Source organism: Conger conger, chromosome 7 (genome assembly GCF_963514075.1).
Source record: "Conger conger chromosome 7, fConCon1.1, whole genome shotgun sequence".
NCBI classification, from domain to species: domain Eukaryota; kingdom Metazoa; phylum Chordata; class Actinopteri; order Anguilliformes; family Congridae; genus Conger; species Conger conger.
Genome location: NC_083766.1, coordinates 57,215,187 through 57,236,882, shown reverse-complemented (window position 1 = coordinate 57,236,882; position 21,696 = coordinate 57,215,187). Strand labels below are relative to the sequence as shown.

Below are 21,696 nucleotides of genomic sequence, written 5' to 3'. Positions count from 1 at the left end.
TCCTGCTCATTCCCTCTTTATTTTCCTCTTTATTTTTCAAAACCATTCTTCTCTTTTCTCTCTCTCTCTCTTTCTCTCTCTCTCCCAACTACCTCTTTTTTCACCAACTTTATTTCCCCCCTCTCTCCCCTGCTATTTCTCTACTTATTTTCCCTCTTTTTTTGACCCCAAACCCTCTCTCCTCCCTCTCTTCCCTCTCCCTCCTCTCTCCCTCTCCCTCTCCTCCCCTCTCTCTTTCTCTCTCCTGCCCCAGAAGTGAGCCAGAGTCCCACAGAGATACTGAACTAAAGGAAACAAGCCTGGCTCTCTCCAGCAAGGTTAAATCAACATGGTAGCAACACTCTAGGAGCAATCTGACAATAAAACACTTTTTTTCCCCCTGCAGTACTCTCAACCAAAAGTGCCTTTAAAAGGTAAAGTAGAGGTAACAGCATTGTATGATACTTCTACCACTGCCCATATTGACGGGTTTTGCTTTGACTGATATAATGACATAGGCAAGGGATGTTATCGCGACACAAGGGCGTTTATTAAAAGACGCATCTGCGTACATTTGCCGGAACAGGTCGGCGTTCACATTCAGTTCTGCTCAGACAACTAATCCTGATTAAATTACAGCTGTGTTTGTTCACAGTTTAATGAGTCTTGTGCCAGAACGGCGCTCCATAGAGAGGACCTCGACCTGCGCTGTCATACCGATGTCAAACATTATCCTCCGCAGGTTTTTTAAATAAAAATAATCCTTGAGTCTTGTGCGTGGGGCAGGGGGCCGAAATTAAATTCCATTTAGATTAGATCTTTTTGGGCTTGACGATGAAACGCACTCTCACGCACATTAATATTGACCGTGGAATATCAAATCATTTCCCTCTCCCTTTGTTATTTTGGATTTAATCTACATCGAAATTGCGCATTCCATTTTGAAAATATTTCTGTTTCCCCTGATGTAATCGCGGCACTTTTAGCAAAGCACAACCGTTATCAGGAGATACAGTAATCATGCTCTTTCCAGCCAGCCAATACATAGCTACCTTAAAGGCTTAGCATGTTGTTTTATTGTTTAACCCAAGCATGTTGTTTTATTATCGTTTCCAAAAGCATGCTTATGTATTGGGATACGCATGAAATTGGGAGGAAAGGTTTCGCTGACTTCATTTTTGAACACTGGTGATGTTCCCAGTCCTCTCTGAAGCTAAATTAATACAAAGTCTCATGATTGGCAATTGGCAGGGATCGCTGGCTTTGAGATCAAAACCACCTCGCATTAACTACAGATTCCATAACTGCCATTTAACAGAAGGGCTCACTTATTTCCCCCGCTCAGTCCTGCTGACAGCAATACAATTTAAGGGCGTGCATGTGTTATAGTGTGTGTCTGTGTGTGTGTGTGTGTGTGTGTTATAGTGTGTGTCTTTGTGTGTGTGTGTGTGTGTGTGTGTAGGGGGGGGGGGGGGTATGCATCTGTGTGTGTGAGCATGCATGTGTGCGTGTGTGTGTGTGTGTGTGTTTGTGTGTTTGTGTGTCTCTGTGTGTATGTGCCAGTGTATCTGTTCACATTTGTGTGTGGATGTGTGTTGCATCAAGGGTTAGGGAACTGAACTAATAATTCTGAGGCTGGAGGCCTTTGATTCCCATGTTGCCTTGGTACCCTTGAGTAAGGTACTTGACCTGGATTGCTCCAGTAAATACCCAGCTGTACAAATGGTTAGTAAAGAATGCGCACAGGTCTCTGTGTGCATTACATGATGCACACTGTTTGTACAATGCACGTGTGTGTGTGTGTGTGTGTGTGTGTTTGTGGATGGATGTGTGTGTATGTGCACTCCTGACTCCACACTATATCTCCCTCTGCCTGTGACTCCCTGCTCCTGTAAACTGCTATGGCAAAGCCAGTTAAAACACCCTCCTCACCAAAAAGTTGAGAAAGAACCGTTTCCTGTTCTTTCCCGACACTAAACACCTGCATTATTCAAAGAAAATTTGGTTCACATGGTCATCCAACCCATCCATTTTTCAAGAGGTGTATATTTTTATTACATATATATATTCCTCTCTGATATTTCTTTCTCCAATCCCAATTAAACCAAAATGTACATTCTGTTCTTTTTGTTGACAAGACTGACCAGCCGTGATTTAGGAGAACTTGTGCTTCCCACAAAAGATGAACTAATTTTGTCCTCAGAAGAATATTAGTGTGCATTGTGCATGCTATTTGGGCAATTTAGGAGAGGCACGTTGATTAATCTTTTCTGATCAGAGCCAAAAAAGGGAAATTGTTGACTACGGGCCTAATTATCTCGGTAATGGTTCAATTTGCCTTATTATCTGCAATTAAGAGACTGACGGACATTGGGATTAAGGGGGAAGTGTGTACCCTCAGTCCAAAATAACAATTTGAGGGAAAAAAGAGTAGCTTGGGGCAGCTGTGAGTAGTTATTTGTGTATGAGTAACTGTGAGTGAATAACTGTGACTAGCCCTGAGTAGCTATCCCACTGAAAATTCCAGCTAAGACCAACAGGGATTCAAAGCTGTTTTATGATGTGTTTTCAACACTTCTAGTTGGTCATAGCTGGCCTGTGGCTGGTCAAAGGTGGTCTCTAGCTGAACAAAGCTGGTTCGTTTGGTAGAGTAAGCTGGTGGTCAACTGGTGGACTAGTTGGTTAACTATATAGGCTGGTCCACTGGTGAACTGCTGGTTGACAAGCTAAAAGTGTCAAAAAGACAGTTTACCAGCTTCACCAGCTTATTCTGGTTTAAGATGGGTATGAAGTAGGGTATGATTAGCTGTAGTATAGGTGGACTCCTATTCACACACAACAAATGTGCATCCCTACTCAGAGATGGGGGTGCAGACATCCTGTTGTGGGGAATAGAGCAGACAGTTCTGTGGCGGTTGGCTGTTTAATGGATCTGCCCCTTTAAGGAACGTTTGCTTGGAACTACAGAATGTGCTGAAAGAACTACATTTCCATAAGATGCTTTGTCAGGTTGTACCAGCAGGATGGAATAAGCAGGGGGTGCCACCAAACAAAGTCGCTGGTCATCACCGCAATGGAGGCAGTGTGTACTAGAGCCTAAGGAAGTAGGAAAACGACTTCTAACTCACAGGTTTTTCGCCTGTAAAGCTGCAATATCATCACCTTGGAACCAAGTTGTTCACCAAAGACGACGCCTTTGGCAACTCCCAGCCCAATTTACTGAATTGTGCCTGATTTGTGGGGTCAGAAAAATCCAACTCTGGCATTTCGGCTTTTTCGTTTTTTTGGCTCCGTCCCGTAAGCCGTGTCACACAGCGTGAGCAGCAATAGCAGGACGGCCTCATTCCTGAGCTGAACCGGGCGTGTTAGTGTTTCCTTCGCGATTGTTTGTTGTAAGAAGCCGTTTACTCCTGGTCCTCCTCCAGAACAAACGCCGTTGCGGGTGTTAGCTTTGGCTTCCTCGGCAGACAGATCGCGTCACTTTGGCCCGGGGATGTTTAAATAAATCAGCCCCGATAACGCCACTGCTCACCTCCGAGCCAACATTAAAGAATTAAAAATGCCTGTCACGGCTTATTGAGGAAGACAGTACTCACAGGCGAGGGAAAGTGTCTCCGAATAGTTGGCCTTTGCCTCCAGTATATTACAGTGTGACAGAGCATTTCTGTCTGACGCAACGGACTTTGGCTGTACTCCGTGCCCCTAAGCTAGTCTGGCAAATTTGTGTGAATGAACAGACCTGAGGGGCTTCTCAGGCATTTTCCCAAGCAAGCGAGAATGCACCAGCACCAACCATTGGTGCTGTCCAGTGTGGGCCAGTATAGCAGGACCCAATTAGGAGCTATTTTGCAATCATTTAACCCCTTAGCCTCCACTGCGTCACCTAAGGTTGCCACATTTCGAATTTGTGAAAACCCAACGCCACACAAGCACATTGGCAAAGTCTGGGGGAGGAGAGGGCAGTTATCAGAACTGATCTCAGACCAGGGGGTGTTACAAGTAATTTGAAAACCAGAGAAGATGTTTGAAAACCTGTACAAAATTTTTTGAAAACCGGATATTTCAGTACAAAACCAGGAATCTGGCAACCCATAACTTCGACCGCAACTGTCGACTACAACTACATGGCTGTTTTCCCATCATTAAGTGATTGTAGTTGCACGTTCAACAGTCAGTAAGAAATCAATCAGTAGTGACTGGAGCCAAAATTTTAGTAAAAATGTTAATTTGGATGTACTTCTCTGCCAAACACCCAAGTTGAAGCAGAGCTGTTTTCAACAAGGCAAACATTAACAAGCATTTGCCAAAAGGAAAGTGGGTTGTGCGTGATGAACATAAAATGGCTTCCAATAGAGCTGTGAGCTAACGTCTCTGGAAAGAATACAAAAAGTCATATAGCTGTCAATCTTGAATGTCACCATGTCACAAGTTGTTCCGATAGCTGTCTAATGACCTTATTTTGTTTATTTAAAACATTCGACGATCGCTGATATCCACAAACTGTCCGTTCCTCGCGTTTGCTTTGTTAAATGCAGCCGAGGTCTAAACAGGCTGGTGTTGAGAGGTTCTGGGACTTCACCGTCTTCTGTGACCACAGCAGAAGACCCCTCCGTGACTGCGACGTCATCTCCTGGCGTGAAAGCGAGATTTAATTTCGCTCTCACTCTGCGAACTAAACGTGTGCCTTGAGGCGCGTTTGGGATGAATGCGGGGTTTGATCGGCGCCTGAGCAACACTGGTCCCCAAAAAGAGCTTTAGCCTTTCAGAAACACACTTTAAGGACATCGACCGATATACCACAACCAAGCCTCACAAATAAGATCTAAAAGCTTTGCCATGTCGAGTGGAAAATATTGGTAATTTGCCACAGGTGTCTCGGAGTTCTGTTTGGCTTTGAGAGTGAAGCACACGCGTCAAACCGAGTCATTCACAATAAATACATTTACAGCACTCAGAAGTACAAAAGTTAGCGTGGCTGACCTGTGTCTGTACGTGCTTATGGGTGATAGCTGTAGCCGGTTACTCTAAAAGCCCAATAAAAACATGATATGTAGGATCCTTCCGTGATCTTTCTGAACCTGAATGACTCTACATGCTTCGCGCACATCTGTTGCACATAAAACCACAAATACAAATCAGATGGGTAGTCCTCTGCTAGCTGTGTTCGGCACTGAGTGTTCTTCAGTTGTTGGTCTTCAAAATACAAAACTGCAATCAGGCAATAAGCAAGGTATTTTTAAATAGGGTTAGGGGTGGTTTGGGCACGGAGCAAAACATATCCTATTGAGCCAAATAAAAGAGAAAATAAATGAAAAGTTAAGTAAAGTAAAAAGTTCAAAGTAAAACAGGAAATTTATTTAAAGAACAAGGAGGAACATGGATGTACAAGCTTGCCTTGCGCTATTTTTCCCATGAGAGAATTTGGCCAGCTGATGGTTGCTAGGTGAGCGTTTACAAGGGACCAAAGTGTGCACTCACTACCCCCCCCCCCCCACCCCCCCCTTCTTATTGCCCTCAGCAGCCCCGAAGTTAGGAGGGAGGGGGAAAAGCAGGACAGGGGGATGAATTTTGTGGTGAATGAGAACTGGACCCTTTCCAATGTCCATGTCCAATGTATTTGGCTGACCAGACTATGGTGACCAGATGTCATCTTTCCCCTGGACATTTCTTCTCTTTGGGAGTGAAGATTTCCATGCAGTTGGCCTAAAGATGTCCAGTTTGGGTTTTGCTCTTTCCAAAGGCCATATATAAACAAAACAATAGCCTAGTATTATGCACATAATGCTCACCAGCCCTTGTCCTCTTCTTTTGAAATCCAATATACGGTCACCCTAAATGTACCATTGTACTCCTTCCCTTGGTTGAGTTCCTCTCTGTTTCATATTTTCTTCTATAGGGTGACATCACAAGCGCCTTATCCCTGTTTTATTGCCCCGACTTCCGTGCAAGCCACAGCTACGGGAGAATTATGGGTAATCCTCGCTAACCCAGGAAATGGAGTGTCTCCCGTCAGCTTGGGCTTCTTCTGAGGGGCAAATGGCGGCTTCTTTCCTGCCAGAAACAGACCTTGATCCCCTCAGAAATCGCCTGCAGACTGCTCGCTTGCCCGAGTCCAAACCCGAAGCATACACAAACCCGAGCTGCTGACCTCAAGCTGATCAAACCTTGTTGAGTATAGAGCTGGTCTGAACTGGTTAACCAGCCACCGGCTGTTTCAAAACCTAGCTTGAGCTGGTCAAACCATGTTCAGTATGGAGTTGGTCTGAACTGATCAACCAGCTACCGGCTGTTTCAAAACCTAGCTTGAGCTGGTCTGAACTGGTCATCCAGCTACCGGCTGTTTCAAAACCTAGCTTGAGTAATTTTTTTCAGCAGGGAGGACTCCTCAGCTCTGTTTTCCTCTACCATTGAGGTCATTTCGGGGGGGCTAGTAAATTTAATTGACTAACAATGAGTAGTACAATGGGTAGGAAACTGGTTGCTAAACATTGCTGGTTCGATTTCCATGTCGGACATTGCTGCACCCTTAACTAAGGAGCTTAACCTGACATGCTGCAGTATATTTCCAGCTGTATAAATGGATGCTATGCTAAAAAAAAAATGTCGCTTTGGATAAGAGCATCTGCCAAATGCCAGTAATGTATACTATATGCTGCTGTGCTCTTCCATGGCTCTGGTCCAATCAAAACTGTGAGAACAGACAAAAATAGAAAACAGAAAAGACCTGATAGTCACATCAAAATGTCAAATTAAACAAAAGAGTTATGAGTCGCTTTAGCAGACCCATCTGGTCTTCAACTCTGAACTCAAGATTTGACATGATGGATCTCAGAGAGACGCAGATGTCCCAAAAACGTTTTGGTACTGGACAATATCTCTTCTGAAAACGCTCTAAACATGCCCTGCTTACGTATGTCTTTCAGTAGTTATTTATGAAATCCCACTTTGATGTGGATATGATCGTATCTCCACATAACGTAACTTATATTCAAGCTAATTCCTTGCTGGCCGTGTGGAGGTACTGCCCATTTCTAAGCTGCGTAGAAATCCCCCATATGGGCCGTGTTCACCCTTTTAAGAAGAACATTTAATTTGCAATTGTTTACAGGAAAATGCCTGTTAATGGCTTCATCCCAGCATGTTCAAACTCTTCATTTAAATATTGCAGGTGCGTAAGACACAGATCTGGCACTTTTAACCTCTGTAAGCAACTTTTTTTATTATTGTAATCCTAAAAGAAATTATTATAGTCAATGTTATTATTACAAATCAAGCGTAAAGACAACTGGGGAAATGATTTTAGGATTACGTTTAATCCCGAGAACAAATCCAAGAACGTTTATTCAAACGAGGCCCCTGACCTCCTGAAGTTGTGCCGTTGCCATGTTTTCGTCCTGCCTGTCTCCTCAGTCAAAGAGGCGCTGATGCTAGCATTCCTCTGCTAAATAACAGCCAAATGCTACAGCAACCAGATTCGGCATTGTTGCCAGATTTGATACTCTTCAACGCTAGCAGTCTTATTATAAACGCAACAACTTAATTGCAATTGTGGCGCACAGTAACCATATAGCAACCAGAACTGTGTCTGTGTTATTCGACAAAGCGCAACATGCGAGACGTTGACAAGCCATTCTTGGCTGAGGTATGCGATGTCTTGTTGGCAACCCGTTATTTAGGATTAGCGTTAACTCCATAGATCCCATCCGCCGTTTGGTAGCATCATAATAAAAGCGTGAATCTGAAGAGGAACCCCCTCGTGCCCTACAGAGGGGTCCGTGCTGGTAGTGCCACACACCTGGGGCCCATGTCACAGCCGTTACATTCGCCCCTCGTTAAAACCGGCACTGCATCAAGGCCCCAGCAGCCTCCCGGCAGAGCGGTTTGAAAGCATTCCGGAGCGACTTGTCCAAACGGTAGGTTTTCTTAAATCTGTTTGCGCTGGACTTTTCTTCAGCCTTTAACAGGGGCACTGGTAAAATAAGTGCTGTGTGCTGTGCATCTCACTGCTCGTCCTGTTTGATTTTCCACTGAGTCGCCATTGGCGGAAAGGTCTTATGTGCACATTGGGGCTGTAACGCTGGATTTGCCTGTGTGTGCATGTGTGCGTGTCTGAGTGTGCGTGCATGTGTGTGTGTATGTGTGTCAGTGTGTGTGTGTGTGTGTCTATGTGTGTGTGTGTGTGTGTGTGTGTGCATGTGTGTGTGTGTGCGTGTGTGTGTATGTGTGTGTGTGTGTGTGTGTCTGTCTGCATTCTTCACGGCTGGTAAAACTGTGCACACCCTGAGTCAAATCAGGAAAGCTCAAATAAATAAATGAGTAAATAACTCTATAGCAACATAAACACCAGGAGTGATGTGTGTCCAGAGCATGTGTGTGTGTGTGTGTGTGTGTGTGTGCCTGTGTGTGCGTGTGTGTGTACTTTAGTGCGTGACTTTCTAGCCACTTGAAAGTATCTGAGCATGAGAAACGCATCAAATAATTACCCGAAATTTCGGCTGATACCTCCGCAGCCTTTATTGCAGCATCTGTTCTTAATAGCGTGGCACCGAAACGAAGAGCCCTGGCACTGGTGCACACACGAATGAGGAATCCCAAAGCGCAGAGGTCCTGTCTGAAAACGTACAGGAACACGCAATTACCAGTCTCCCCGAGCACGTGGGAGTCCAACAACACACAGGAGAAAACACCAACAGAAGACCAAATAAACACTTTCACAACGGGAAAAATAAACAACAGGTTTTTCGCTCCCACTTATAATAATATACAAAAGTGGTTATGAATGATGGAAAGCAGTGACCATGGCTGTATGGGTGTGATGACTGAAGGAGTGAAAGAGAGAGGGAGTTCAGTGGAGGTCTTTAATGGCGTTGGCACAGAATACAGAGAACATTATGGACTCTTTAAACACAAAATGAAAACTATATGAAATTAAATACACTGTTTGTGTGCGCGCATGTGCATGTGTGTCCGTGTGTGTGTGTGCATGAGTCCGTGTGTGTGTGTGTGTGCACATGTGCAATTGTGTGTGTGCATGCGTCCCTGTGTGTGTGTGTACATGCATACGTCCGTGTGTGTGTATGTGTGCACATGTGCAATTGTGTGTGTGCATGCATCCCTGTGTGTGTGTGTGTGTGTGTGTGTGCATGCATGCGTCCGTGTGTGTGTGTGTGTGTGTGTATGCGTCTGTGAGTGTCTGTGTGTGTGTTAATGCGTGAGGTTGTGTGTGTGTGTGTGTACCTTTCACAGACTGCCTTCTCCCCCCGTGCTCTCTGTCACAGTAATCCTGTTATTCTGTTTCTCTGTGATACGACCCTTTGGCTCAGAACCTTTTTATTTCCTTTTGATATCAGGATGGGAGCCGCTCTGTGTACACTGGCCCCGGACCCCGGACCCCAGACCCACGCACATGACACCCCCTCAGGCCGAAAGCATTCCTGTCCTGGTGGAATGAGCTCTCCTCCGCCTGCACATCTTGTCCTTCTTTAGGAGCAAACGACTCTGACCTCTCGTGAACGTAACCCTGGCGATCGGCCGGGCTGTAGCCAAACGGGCGGTTGGGCCACGATGATTCTGATGGTTTCCGGGTCTGCTTTCATCTCCGGGACACCCCGACCGCTGGCAGTTAGCATCAGCTTGGCCTGCTCCTGCTAACGCCGCTGGTGTTGGAGAACTCATCTGAACCTGCTGGCCGGCTGGCCAACCGGGCCTACTCATCTGGTCTGACCTCTAAGGTCGGACCAGGGCTTTAATGCAAACAGGATTCAGTAATGAGGAATGGAAAATGAGGTCAGATAGGAACACATGCACACACGTACTGTATGCATGCGCACGCACACATATTCGTTGCAAGAACGTGAAAACTGGCACAAGTAATTTCAAGGCATAACTCATTACATATTTATGTATTAAAAGTTAATAGCACAGGCTATGAAATATAATGAGAGATAATGTTGGTGGTTCTGGAGAATATTCAATGGGAACATATTGTGGTCATAAAGTTTGGCATAGTATGGCTTAAGAAGTATCATTCTTAAAGGAACATGCACCGCAGGTGTGAGGTCACAAATATGTGATTAGAATGCTCTTAACTGAACATTCTTATGCTCATGTTAGTTCTAGAACACTGAATTAGTTCTAGAACACTGATAAAAATAACATTCCAAAAAGCCTGCTCCTCAAAGGGTTATGGAAGCAGAGAGGCACAGTTTGAAACTGGGCTTTAAACCGGCAGGTTATGGGTTTGCGTCCCTGCCAGGGCACAGCTGTTGAACAAGGTACTAAATCGCTAAGTTGCGCTGTGGTATGCACAGATGCCAAATGGCTATGTGTAAGGCAATGAATTGCTTCAGTAAAACTTGAATGTATAAACTGAATGTCACACTTGGGCACTGTCTAAGAAAAAACACACTCTTTTTTTCCTGTATGAAAAGTACTTTAAAAACAGCCAGGTAAACTACTAAAAATGAAAAGAATGAAGGGTTTTGTATGAGTTCCTGTGTGCTGCGTTGCAGCAGACAAAGTGCCCTTCCGAGCGGGACAGAACACGGTCGTAAAAGCTCATTCTCTTACGCGAGAGCAGCTCCTACGCCAGCCCCCAGTCCTGTTTTGTTGGGGTTCCCCCGGGCGTTGGGTCACCGGGCCGGGGCTCGTTTTACCGCTCACCGGATGGCTTTGCGGTCCAAGCAGGGCGTCGTTTTTCACCGGGGGGGGTTTCCACGGGGACCGAGCGTCTGTGGCTAACCTGCAGGTAGCCCGTTAAAGCCGGGGAGGTGTTTAACCCGCTCGCGGTAACACCATACCCGCCGGAGTCCCAGCGCAGCCCTGCGGCTCGACCCCCGGGGGGTGCGGGGAGCGACCCGCCGCGGACGGCGAACAGAGGCCCATTCAGGCGGAGCGGCCCGGCCCAAACGCGCGGGCGGGACCCGTGACTCCGCGCCCGTTACCCTGTTATGATTGGGCCGTGCTCCTGGAGCCTCCGGCGGCGGCTAAAACTGCTTCCTGTTCTGAGTTCCGCCGCGCGGTCAGTTAGCCCCGTTTAACAGGCCGGGTGCGCGCCGGGTTAGGGCCTGAGGTCCGGAGCCAGGACCGTATATTACGCGCACGGACCCAGACAACGACAGCTTGGAAAAAGCGTTCCTCAACGACTTCCTCTCTAGACACTGAAAGGAGAGCGCAGATTGGGGGGCTACATTAGGCGGGGGCGGGGGGGTGGGGGTTAGGGGTCACAGATGTGGGGGTGGGAGTTGTATAGAAAGTCCCTGAAAATAAGAAATGTAAAAACACTACTGAGAAACATCCACCATAATGATTTCTTTTGGCTGGATGATTTAACCGACTGTAACTCTACACGTGATGTTACCAGTAAATTTCCAAGTGCCATGCCTGGAGAGTATCTCTGTGACAATATTTGCTTTGGAAAAAATAAATACGTACATTCTAAGACCGTTGGAGGAAGCATTTTCCTCCCCAGTTGTTTGGTCACAATCAAATTGCAATCTAAACAGAATGCTCCCCAACATTCCAGAAACTTTGGGAAGCCGTTCTAAAATTTTCCAGAAACCGGAATATTTACGCTTCAAATTGGAAATTGTTGCCGCTACCAGCCTGCGGACTGCCAGGGCGCGCCACCCAAGCTCCCGAACACGGCCCGGGACGACTTACATGGGGTTTAGCGCAGATTACTGCGTTCCCTCAATTCCCATCAACATTCGTTAGACGTAAGTATGGATTTGGGGAGGGTTACTGTCCGTTTTCTGCGCGGCATCTGCTCCTCATTTTCCCGCTTTTCCTCATGAGTGGCGACGGCGCTCAGGCCTGACGATATGCTAATTCCTCAGGTTTAGCTCCCGCGTCCCCACGCTCTCCACACCGCGGCTCCCCTTCCCGTCAGCGCCTCCGTGGGGAGATAACAGTGGCGGAGAGGGGGAGGTGGAGAAGGGGAGGGGGAGAGGGGGAGGTAGAGAGGGGGAGGGGAGAGGGGGAGGTAGAGAAGGGGAGGTAGAGAGGGGGAGGTGGAGAAGGGGAGGCGAAGAAGGGGAGGCGGAGAAGGAGAGGGGGAGAAGGGGTGGTAGAGAGGGGGAGGTAGAGAAGGGGAGGGGGAGAGGGGGAGGTAGAGAAGGAGAAGGGGGAGAAGGGGAGGTAGAGAAGGGGAGGCGAAGAGGGGGAGGTGTAGAAGGAGAGGGGGAGAAGGGGAGGTAGAGAAGGGGAGGGTCGATAAGACGAGGCGGGGCTTTCCCTGGGCTTGCAGCGCTAAGCTTGACCCCGCAGTGGACCGTAGGAGATGGGAGGGGGCAGGAGCGTAGGAGATGGGAGGGGGCAGGAGCGTAGGAGATGGGAGGGGGCAGGAGCGTAGGAGATGGGAGGGGGCAGGACCGTAGGAGATGGGAGGGGGCAGGACTGTAGGAGATGGGAGGAGGCAGGACCGTAGGAGATGGGAGGGGGCAGGTTCAATGAGAGGGGGCAGGTTCACTTCATCTTGTGTGGAGATCCGATGAGCCGTGCGACTGTAAGGGCAGGGGTTCCACGGCTAGGAACATGCGGTGAAATTAGCCCCCGTATGTGGGGAGGAAAATGTTGACTTCCACGCTCAATGACACATTCCTGAGACATGTTTCCATGATACTGTAAAAGCAAAAGGGCTGCCCTACTCTGTTTTCACTCCAACTCTAACAGAGCACACCACATTCACCAGCGAGAGAAGGGCTGCCCAACCCTGTTCAAGCACACCTCATTCAGTAGCTAGTGATTTTGTTGAGAGACCCAAAATGAAACTGATATTGGGCCTCTGAAAGGCAGAGATTCAAGTCTGTTTAAATAGACCTTCTTATGCAAATGTTATGCAAATGTTATGCTAATTTGGCCTTTGTTTACATAAACATAAAGAACATTAAATTCTATATCACCATGGATACTGCTGAGTTGGAAGCCACCAAAATGAGAAGGAATAACATTCAGTTATTCAGTTTACTCACTTTATTAGTGAGTAAAGAGTTAAGAATAAGCATTGTTAAGGACGCATTATGTTCTGTAGGTGATGTTGGGGCCTAGATAAATGGTAAATGGTAAATGGTAAATAACTGGTAGATAAAATGGTGTTACCCAAACCCATATAAATGGTAGTTCTGGAACATTCTGGAGAGACAGTAGAGTGAGTTGTTATTGACTGGGAATGTCTCTGGGAAGCGTTTATATAATGATGGAATGCAGAGTTGTGCCCAAATAAACTGGGGAATACCAGCAGCACATAACTGCCTCCATTCCCGTTTGATGAAAGCAGATGTCGGTCTTGTCCATGGATGTCTCCCATTAGCCGTACAGAGATGCTGTCAACTGCACATCTCTCTTAACACACACAGAGCCGGCGGACTCAGTTTGTTAAGCAGAGAAAAACATAACCATACTCACCATATTACTCATTCATATATGCGTTTGTATATTAGCCTCGTAGCAGTTAGCCCTTTGAAGAGTATGTTTCTTTTTCCAAAAATTGTATTCAGCGTTCTAGAACTCTGAAAATTGCTTTCAATTACCAGTAGTGATCGTTGCATCAGCATCAGAATGTTCAGTTAAGAACAATCAAATCGCATTTGTGATCTTACCCCTTAAAGGTTTAAGCTTACTTAAGACAATGTTAGTCTGAATGTGAGACAATAGCCTAAACATAAGACAATATTGACATGTGCTTGCTACTTCGACAGTATCGTGTTTTATCACTTGTGATCACCTTCACACCATTATCTCAAATAAGAAACTACACAAAGCTGAACTTGAACTGCATACTTTATTTTTTTACAACCTTTATGGCAGGCATATGTTGCAGAGAAAGGCATAACATGGGGAGTTTCTGCCTGACATGGAGGCAACATATTCACTTGGGTGACATCAGCGCAGAACCAATGTAGGTTATCCAAGTCACCACAAGAGTCTGGGAACATTGTGAACACTGCAAATGCAAATGTCTCTGTCCTATATTTCATTCTTGAAGAAACTTTTTGAAAATGTTTAATACAGGAAGGAGATTTTGTATATTTTGTTTCATGACATAAGGAAACTTGGTGAAAGTTTCTAATCTTGGATTTTTGTGTCCGATTAATACAATTCTTGACCATACCATATTTCCAACACAAGTCAATGGAAATAAAAACATAACTGGCCCAAACAACCATTCTCTCTCCTGAACATTATTGATTGCAGTGGGTCTGGCCATTACACAAGAGGCCTGTTCCAATCATGTAATACCACTTTCCCTGCAAAAAAAGCAATTTGGACACCTGCCCTGTTGGGCGCTTTGGACAGCAGTCAAAATTCTGCTGTGACATTCTGATGAGAACGCCGGCCACCATCGAGCCATGTAAACACGACCCAGTGGATGTTCGCTCAGCTTCCAGCCAGTAAGTATGCGCTCGCTCGCTCAGATCCATGTGTTTATGGAAAAATGCATAAACTTGCTGCGATATTTCAAGGTTGCAATTAGGGAACAATTCGCAGGGCAGTTCCAGGCCTTTTTTCTGCGTGCTCTCCAGGGGGAACCAATTATTGTCAGCACTTTGCGCACAGAAACTCTATAGCTTAAATATCGCTCTGCATATCTCCACAAGCAGAACGACTGCGCTTGCTGCTTTAATTACCGCGCTGCGCTGAATATCCCAGGCCAGAGGGAGCACAGGTCTGGACGTTTTTAAGCGCTCTTGGAACGTTTTCTCATCGCTTGACAGCGTGAAGAGAACGAGGCCTATCGAACTCATTAATTATTTTCTCTGTGCATTCTGCTCCGAACTAATAAAAAAAAATGTAATCTACTGACATGTTAACAATTAAAAATGAAAGGACATATTCCAAAACTGTCAAAGGAAAAGGTCTTTCGCTGACAAATGAAGTTGGAATGGAATTTTCATCCATGGCTTGAACTTGGACAGCAATAAATTGTATTCTAGCCGAGGGCTTTTCAAGTTTTTTTTTTTTTGCCTTTTTGGTTATTTTCTTCATAGCGGTTTGAGTTTAGAGCTTTCTTTTCTTAGAGTAAGATCTGACAAAGAGGCATACATGCCTAAACCAACAAAACAATCAGATTCTCCATGTTGCAAGTGCCATGGCCCAACAGGAAGTGACTTGATGTGTGGTTTGCTCATACTTACACGGGCCATCGACAGGACTAAACACCAAAGGCTGGCATTTTCAGAATAACACTGCAGAATTAGAGCATGTTTAAATATTGGCAATATAAACCTGTTATTTAGACGTATAAAAGAAATGGCACAAAAAGCCAAACAGTGGATAGTTTCTTTAAAAAGGAAAAGGGGCCCGTGTTTCAACTGCTGAACAACTGCTGTAAGTCCTGGGCCCCGGCCAACAATGGCTTCTCAGTAGGAGGTAGACCAGCAGAGATTTTGTGGTTCGACCTGAAGGGGAAGTGTAGTTTTGAAAAGACTCTGTAGCAGCTGTGCATTGCATTGAGGCTACGATCCCAGGAGGATTCATTTACAATTTTCTTTTTCTTTTTTTTTTTTTAAATTCACTTTAGATCTACCAGGCTTTCTTCATCTTCAAATGGAAGTGAATTGATTTCCGTAAAATCGGCCCCATACAAAATGGAGCCTTGAGTGAGCAGAGGGCACAGAAGTGTCAAAGAACAGCATTTTTCATTCATGACTGAGATTTAGATTCAGACCGAACTTCGCTATTGGGGCTGACCTGTTGCAGGACGCGTTCACACATTTCTTTTAATGAGTCAAAATCCAGAATTCCCTTGATCCTCCCCCATCCTCAAGGTCCTAGCTTGCAAAAGGAGGTTCACTACACTGACCTAGCTACAGATGTTCACTCTAAAATTACAGCAATTCATGAATATTCATACCAGTATATCAGGACATAAAGCTTTAAAAAATAGAGCTTCCAATAGTATGCATACTGAGCTGAATATCTTATTAGTACATAGAATATCTGGATGAGTGGTGTGTTAAATTGTACTTAAATGGTAATTACTGTCTCATGTCTCTCTTGAATGCTGTTAGCAAGGGAATAGTGTCCGCTTACATTAAAAGTGACCCCGTGAGATCTGGCTATTAAGCATTTAGGGTGATTGACATTTTGCAGACCTTAAGACTGTCAGCACAGAATGCGGTAGCAGGGGATGTTATCATAACACACGACCACCTTCTGGAAACCGCTCATATAAAATGGAAGTTTTACTGTGAAGACCCACACCAGGGGTTGAAACAGGAAGCACGTCTTAAGGTTGAGAAGGCATCGTATTGCGCTTGTCTTCGAGGGCATTTTCTTGTTGGTCTTGCAGCACTGGCCCGCTCTGCCAGTCATCAGCCGACACCACATCTTTTTTTGTTGAAAAATAACAATATTTTATGTAATGGTACGTATTGCTTAGTCGTTCCCCTTGGAGTAATGAGGCAGAAATCCCTCGCAGCTATGAAAACACCCCGTTCGGTCCACATGTGTAACCGTGGGGGATAAGAATGTCTCTTAATTGCTGAGCTAATACAAAGAATATTGTGTATTCTACAGATTTTCCCGACGTAGCTCTGATGGGATGGTAAGTCACAGGACTGTCCCGTGGAAACTTACGCTCATCAGTTTTTTTGGCAGGAAGATTTATTTACATTTCGATGGTATGAATCAGTCCCAAGCCCAAAGACGAAGGGAGAGTGCCCTTCCAGGTTCTCTGTGCTGCTCATGGATAATCTTCACAGTTGTCCTGTTGGCTCCATCTGCAAGTCGTTGTCTCTTTAGCAATGTCCACTGCGACAACCCAGGTAGGGAAGTAACATTGGTTCACCCACACAGCTAGTATGGCTACAGGCCATTACGCTTTCAGTTCACAAGGGCGCCCATTTTGGCTCTGACCGGTAAGTACATTTCCCTGCCCCTTGCTTTATTAATGGGTTCACACACAGACTTTTTCCAAGTTATTGTTGAATGACAGACGGGGATGCAGGTAGTCGACACCTTTGCTACACAAAGTTCTAATTGGAATTCTGCCATGAAAAACAAAATAAAAAAAGGATCCAGTTTGTCAAAAGAGATCAGTGGGAATTTATTATTTGCTTTAAATATATGTACAGCTTTTTTCAAAACAATTGTTTTACCGTCCAGCCAATGGCTGCCTGAAAAATACTTGGTTTTCCCTCTAGTATCGAAGACAACATTAGCTTATGCTTTTGAAAATGGACTTTGCTGAAATGGGTTGCAATGATTGCACCACACATTTTGTGTCCCCTTTTTTTGGACAAAGAGGATTCAAAGAGAAAGCGACCCTTGATGGGGATGGTAATGTTGGACTGGAGGGAAATGCTGAGCAGGGGAAATTAAGAAGCTGTTGCCCTCTCACTTTCTTGTGAGGAATTTCGACCACTTCCATACCAAGTGACCATGTAACCCCCAAAGAGCTTGTGGCCATTGATAAACTAAACAAAACACCACAAAATCTCCAAGCTTTTACCCTTTGACCCCCCGTCTTTGATGCGGTTGAAGTCAAACAGCATGCTATCCAGAACGCCGAATGCCTTTACGACTTAATGAACGGGTCAGAGCAAATTACGTGTTGACTCTAAAATTCCACACGGGTCTTAAGCGCCGTTCTGACAGCTGCTGCTGCTGCCCCTTGCCAGGTGTATCCGTCTGTTTGTGATTGTTCCTTTGGGGACGCTAATTTGCCAAACGTTCACATGGTGAAAACACACCTCTGCTCTCACATCGGAATGGGCCAATGTCACGGTCCGTTTGGTCAACTTGCGGTTAGAGTGAGGTTTGCCTACAAAAGTAGAGAAGTGCTGGTTTCAGAAAAGAAAATGGCTGATCTGTTTTTTTTTTCAGTGATGCACAGCTCCCAGGGTTGGACAGTGTACACAAGTCAGTGTTTTCGCAAGATTAAGTTCAAGGAGCAAAACCTTCCTCTTGTTTCTTTACTTGTGACCTCCATTTTTTTTCCTCAAAGAGGTTAGCTGCAATTGTATTGTTTTTTTTTTTTTAAATGAACAAAAAAGTAACATCACATGATACTATACAGCTCTCCAAACACTGATCTCATTAGCAGTTCATTATCAGTCTCTTTTTTTTCTTTATAAATAATTATCAAAACACATGAGAGTTCTCCAGTCACACAGATCACAATTGGCAAAATTCCACAAACGCACTGAATAATAATCCTAAAAACAGATTTACCATACATACAGACATACATACATACTGCTGCATACAAACTAATATACACATATGCAAGTGTAGTGAAATGATAACCTCTTGACACGAGGCAATGGCATTTTCTCGTCAGAAAAAAAGTCTGTATAAAAATATATAAAAACAAAATGAAAAAAGTGTCTTGTTTTTTTTTGTCCTTACAATACTTTGACAAGAGTCCTAATTTCCCCTTTCAAAATGTGCAAATATCAGGTCATTTCCCAATGTTTTCAACACCGGCAAGACATTTGTCCAAGGGATCTTAAGTGAAAAACGGAAGCTGAGAACAGGCGTATGTGGACCTGCCTCATGTGTACAGACCACAGAAGAGGTTCAGACTCTCGTCTGTTCAGTTTAAGAAGCAGCATTACCCTCAGCTCTCTGGCCAGCCAGAACAAAACACAACGACAGAACACAGTTATTTACTGTATAGTGAATACTGAGGCGTAGGGCTGCACCGTTGGGCGGGCAGAGAGAGGTCCCCCTGAATTGAGTCCTCAGGGGTCTCACTCATTCAGGGTGAGGGACGAGACCAGCATTCTTCACCGTCACCAGGGATGAGCAGTTACTTGAAATCCGTGTGTTTGAAATACTTATTTGCATGTATGTATTGCATACTTAATACGGGTAGCTCCTGTCTTTTTGCGGATTATTTATACCTCTTTGCCACTTGAAATGCAGATTGTGCCTCTACTGTTTTGACTGTAGTTTATAGCGGTATTCATTTGGGAGGTAATTAGCATTTTTGTGAGAAGATGCATTTTTTTGTGTATTCTTTTCCCTTCCCAGCCACACAGGCCGTTGCGATCTTTAAGGAGCTCCAGAGTGGGCGGAGAACGAGCCTCTGCCGGGCGTCATCAGATCCTCATCTCGGCCTCGTCGCTGTTGTCCATGGAGTGCTCAGCGGTGCTGATCATGGAGGCCGACGGTCCCTGGGTGACGTCGAAGGGCGAGACGGCGGGGGACCGGGCGGCCAGCGGGGACAGGGACGGCGAGAAGCTGGGCGACATCGCCGCCGAGGAGATGGAGCCCTCGTGGCTGATGGGGGACCGGCGCAGGGACGCCAGGTGGGGGAACGTCCGGCTCACGGCGGGTTTCGGGGGGACGGACTTGGCCCCCGGGTGGGCCACCGAGGTGATGAGGGGCGGCGGGTCGATCCGGGGCTTGGGGTCCACCTTGGGTTTGGGCTGGAAGGGCCGGCGGGGGAGGTTGTTGGGCGTGGCGGTCTCGTCCTTCAGCCGGGCGATCTCGGTGAAGACGTTGGCCAGGGGCTGGAACTGCGGGCACCAGTTGAGCAGGTAGTCCCAGTTGTAGCTGCCGCGGAGCTCTTCATCGCTGGCCACGATGGCGGTGAGCGAGCCGTCCACCGCCGGCTTGCCGTCCTCGGGGAAGGCGTAGTCCTTGGACTGGGGGATGTTCAGACCCCGTCCCACCCCCAGGTAGCCCCCGCCCTCGTCCCGGTAGATGGGGTGCTGTCCCGACCCCATGGTCCCGCTCAGGCTCCCCAGCTTCCTGCCCTTGAACCACTGCCCCGCCTCCATGCCGGGCTCGCAGGAGATGTCCGAGAGCTGGTCGGCGTCCTGCTGGATGCCCGAGTCGGGCCCGCGGGCGGAGATGTGCTCCTGCATGGAGGAGGTGATGCTGGAGACGCGCGGGTACTCGTTGATCATCCGGATCTCATCGTCCTCCGCCGCCTCGGCCGAGCCCCGTCCGCTGGAGTGGGAGGGGTCCAGGGAGCCCCCCCGGGGATAGGCCCCCACCCCGCCGGCCCCTCCCTGGTCTCCGGCGTACCCCGGGAGCGTCTGGTGGTAGATCCTTTCGCTGCCCGTGGCCGCCGTTTTGGACTCGTCCAGCTTCTGCATGGCGGTCCCGGCCGGCGCCCCCTGCCGCTCCTTCTTCTTGCGCCGCCGTGACCTCACCAGGCACAGCGCCACGGCGACGGCGATGAGGATGATGATGACGCCCAGGGAGACGGCGATGATGCTGATGAGAAGGACGTTGACGTCCGGCGGGAGGCCGAAGGTCGTGCGGCTCACATCGATGGTCAGCTGGGCGGTGGAAACGCGGGAAGTGTCCAGGGGGCTGTGCGCCGTCACGTCCAGGGTCATCGTGCGCGCTGGCGGCTTCGCCTCCCTCCTGGAGCGCCCGCCGGACCGGCCCCCACCGCCGTGGCGACCGGACCCGTCCATCTTCAGGAAGACCACGCCCGTGGTGGCATTGACGTCGAAGTAGGGCGACCCGCCCGGAATGGAGTACAGGACGATCCCGTCCACGCCCCCGTCCTCGTCGCTGGCCAGGACCTGCCCGATGCTCTGCCCCTTCTGCGCCCCCTCGGGCACCTCGAAGGAGAACTCGGAGGCGGCGAAGAGGGGGTCGTACTCGTCCTCCCCGGTGACGTAGACCTGCACCGTCACGGTGGCCGTGTAGTTCCCCGCGTCCATGGCCAGAGCCACGAAGCTGAAGGAGTTGAGCTTCTCAAAGTCGAAGGTGAAGCGCGAGCGCACCTCCCCGGAGGTCTGGTTCACGAAGAAGGAGGCCGTGCCCTCGCCGGAACGTTCCGCCATGTAGTACCGCAGCGTGCCGTAGACCCCGGTGTCGTGGTCGATGGCGTGCAGCACGGTGACGGGGGCGTTGGGCGGCTGGTTCTCCCGCAAGCTGGCCGTCAGGGTGTCCAGCGGGAAGTAGGGCTTGTTGTCGTTGACGTCTTTCACCTCCACGGTGACCGGGGCCAGGGCGAAGTTCCCGCTGCCGTCCGAGGCCCGGACCACGACCGTGTGGGTGGAGCGGCGTTCGCGGTCGAGCGGGCGGCGCAGACGCAGGGCCCCGGTCCACTGGTCGACGGAGAACAGCCCCGTCTCGTCGCCCGAGCTGATGGCGTACTGCACCTCGGCGTTGGGCGCCGAGTCCGGGTCGGTGGCGGTCAGACGCAGGATCTCGGTTCCCGCCGCGGCGCCCTCGCTGAGCGCCACCGCGTACTCCGCCCGGCCGAACGCGGGCGCGTTGTCGTTGGCGTCGGTGACGGTGATCACCGCGGGGACGCTGGAGCTGCGCTGGGGGACGCCGCGGTCCGACACCACCACGGTCAGGTTGTAGCGCGCCGCGCTCTCGAAGTCCAGCCGCTCGGCCAGGATCAGCGTCCCCACCGTCTGGAAGCCCCGGCCCTCCAGGAAGCGCACGCTGCTCTCGATCTGGAAGGCGTTCCCGGCGTTGCCGCTGGCGATGGCGAAGTCGAAGCCGCAGTTGTCCCGCGACAGGTCCCCGTCCACGGCCTCCAGGGTCAGGATGGTGGCCCCGGGGAGGCCGTCCTCGGACACGGTGGCCCTGTACTCTGATTGGTGGAAGGTCGGGGCGTTGTTGTTGACGTCGGACAGCTGCACCTGGACGGTGGTGACCGAGGACAGGGCCGGGGTTCCGCTGTCCCGAGCCTCGATCACCACGGTGACGGAGGGGCGCTCGGGGTCAAACTGCGTCTCCTGGGAGATGAACAGGGTGCCTGCCGGGGAAGAGAAATTGTGGGTTTTAAATCTT

General features: G+C 48.1%; 1 protein-coding gene across 1 annotated transcript in view; it reads right to left on the bottom strand.

Moving 5' to 3' along the window:
* Nucleotides 1-13,740: 13,740 nt before the first annotated feature.
* The window catches only part of dchs1b (dachsous cadherin-related 1b), a 113,368-nt gene continuing 105,412 nt past the window's right edge, over nucleotides 13,741-21,696 (bottom strand). Inside the window, exon 21 of the mRNA XM_061249467.1 lies at nucleotides 13,741-21,661. Within this exon, the coding sequence (XP_061105451.1) occupies nucleotides 19,026-21,661 (2,636 nt within the window). The 3' untranslated portion in view covers nucleotides 13,741-19,025. The remainder of the gene's footprint in view (nucleotides 21,662-21,696) is intronic.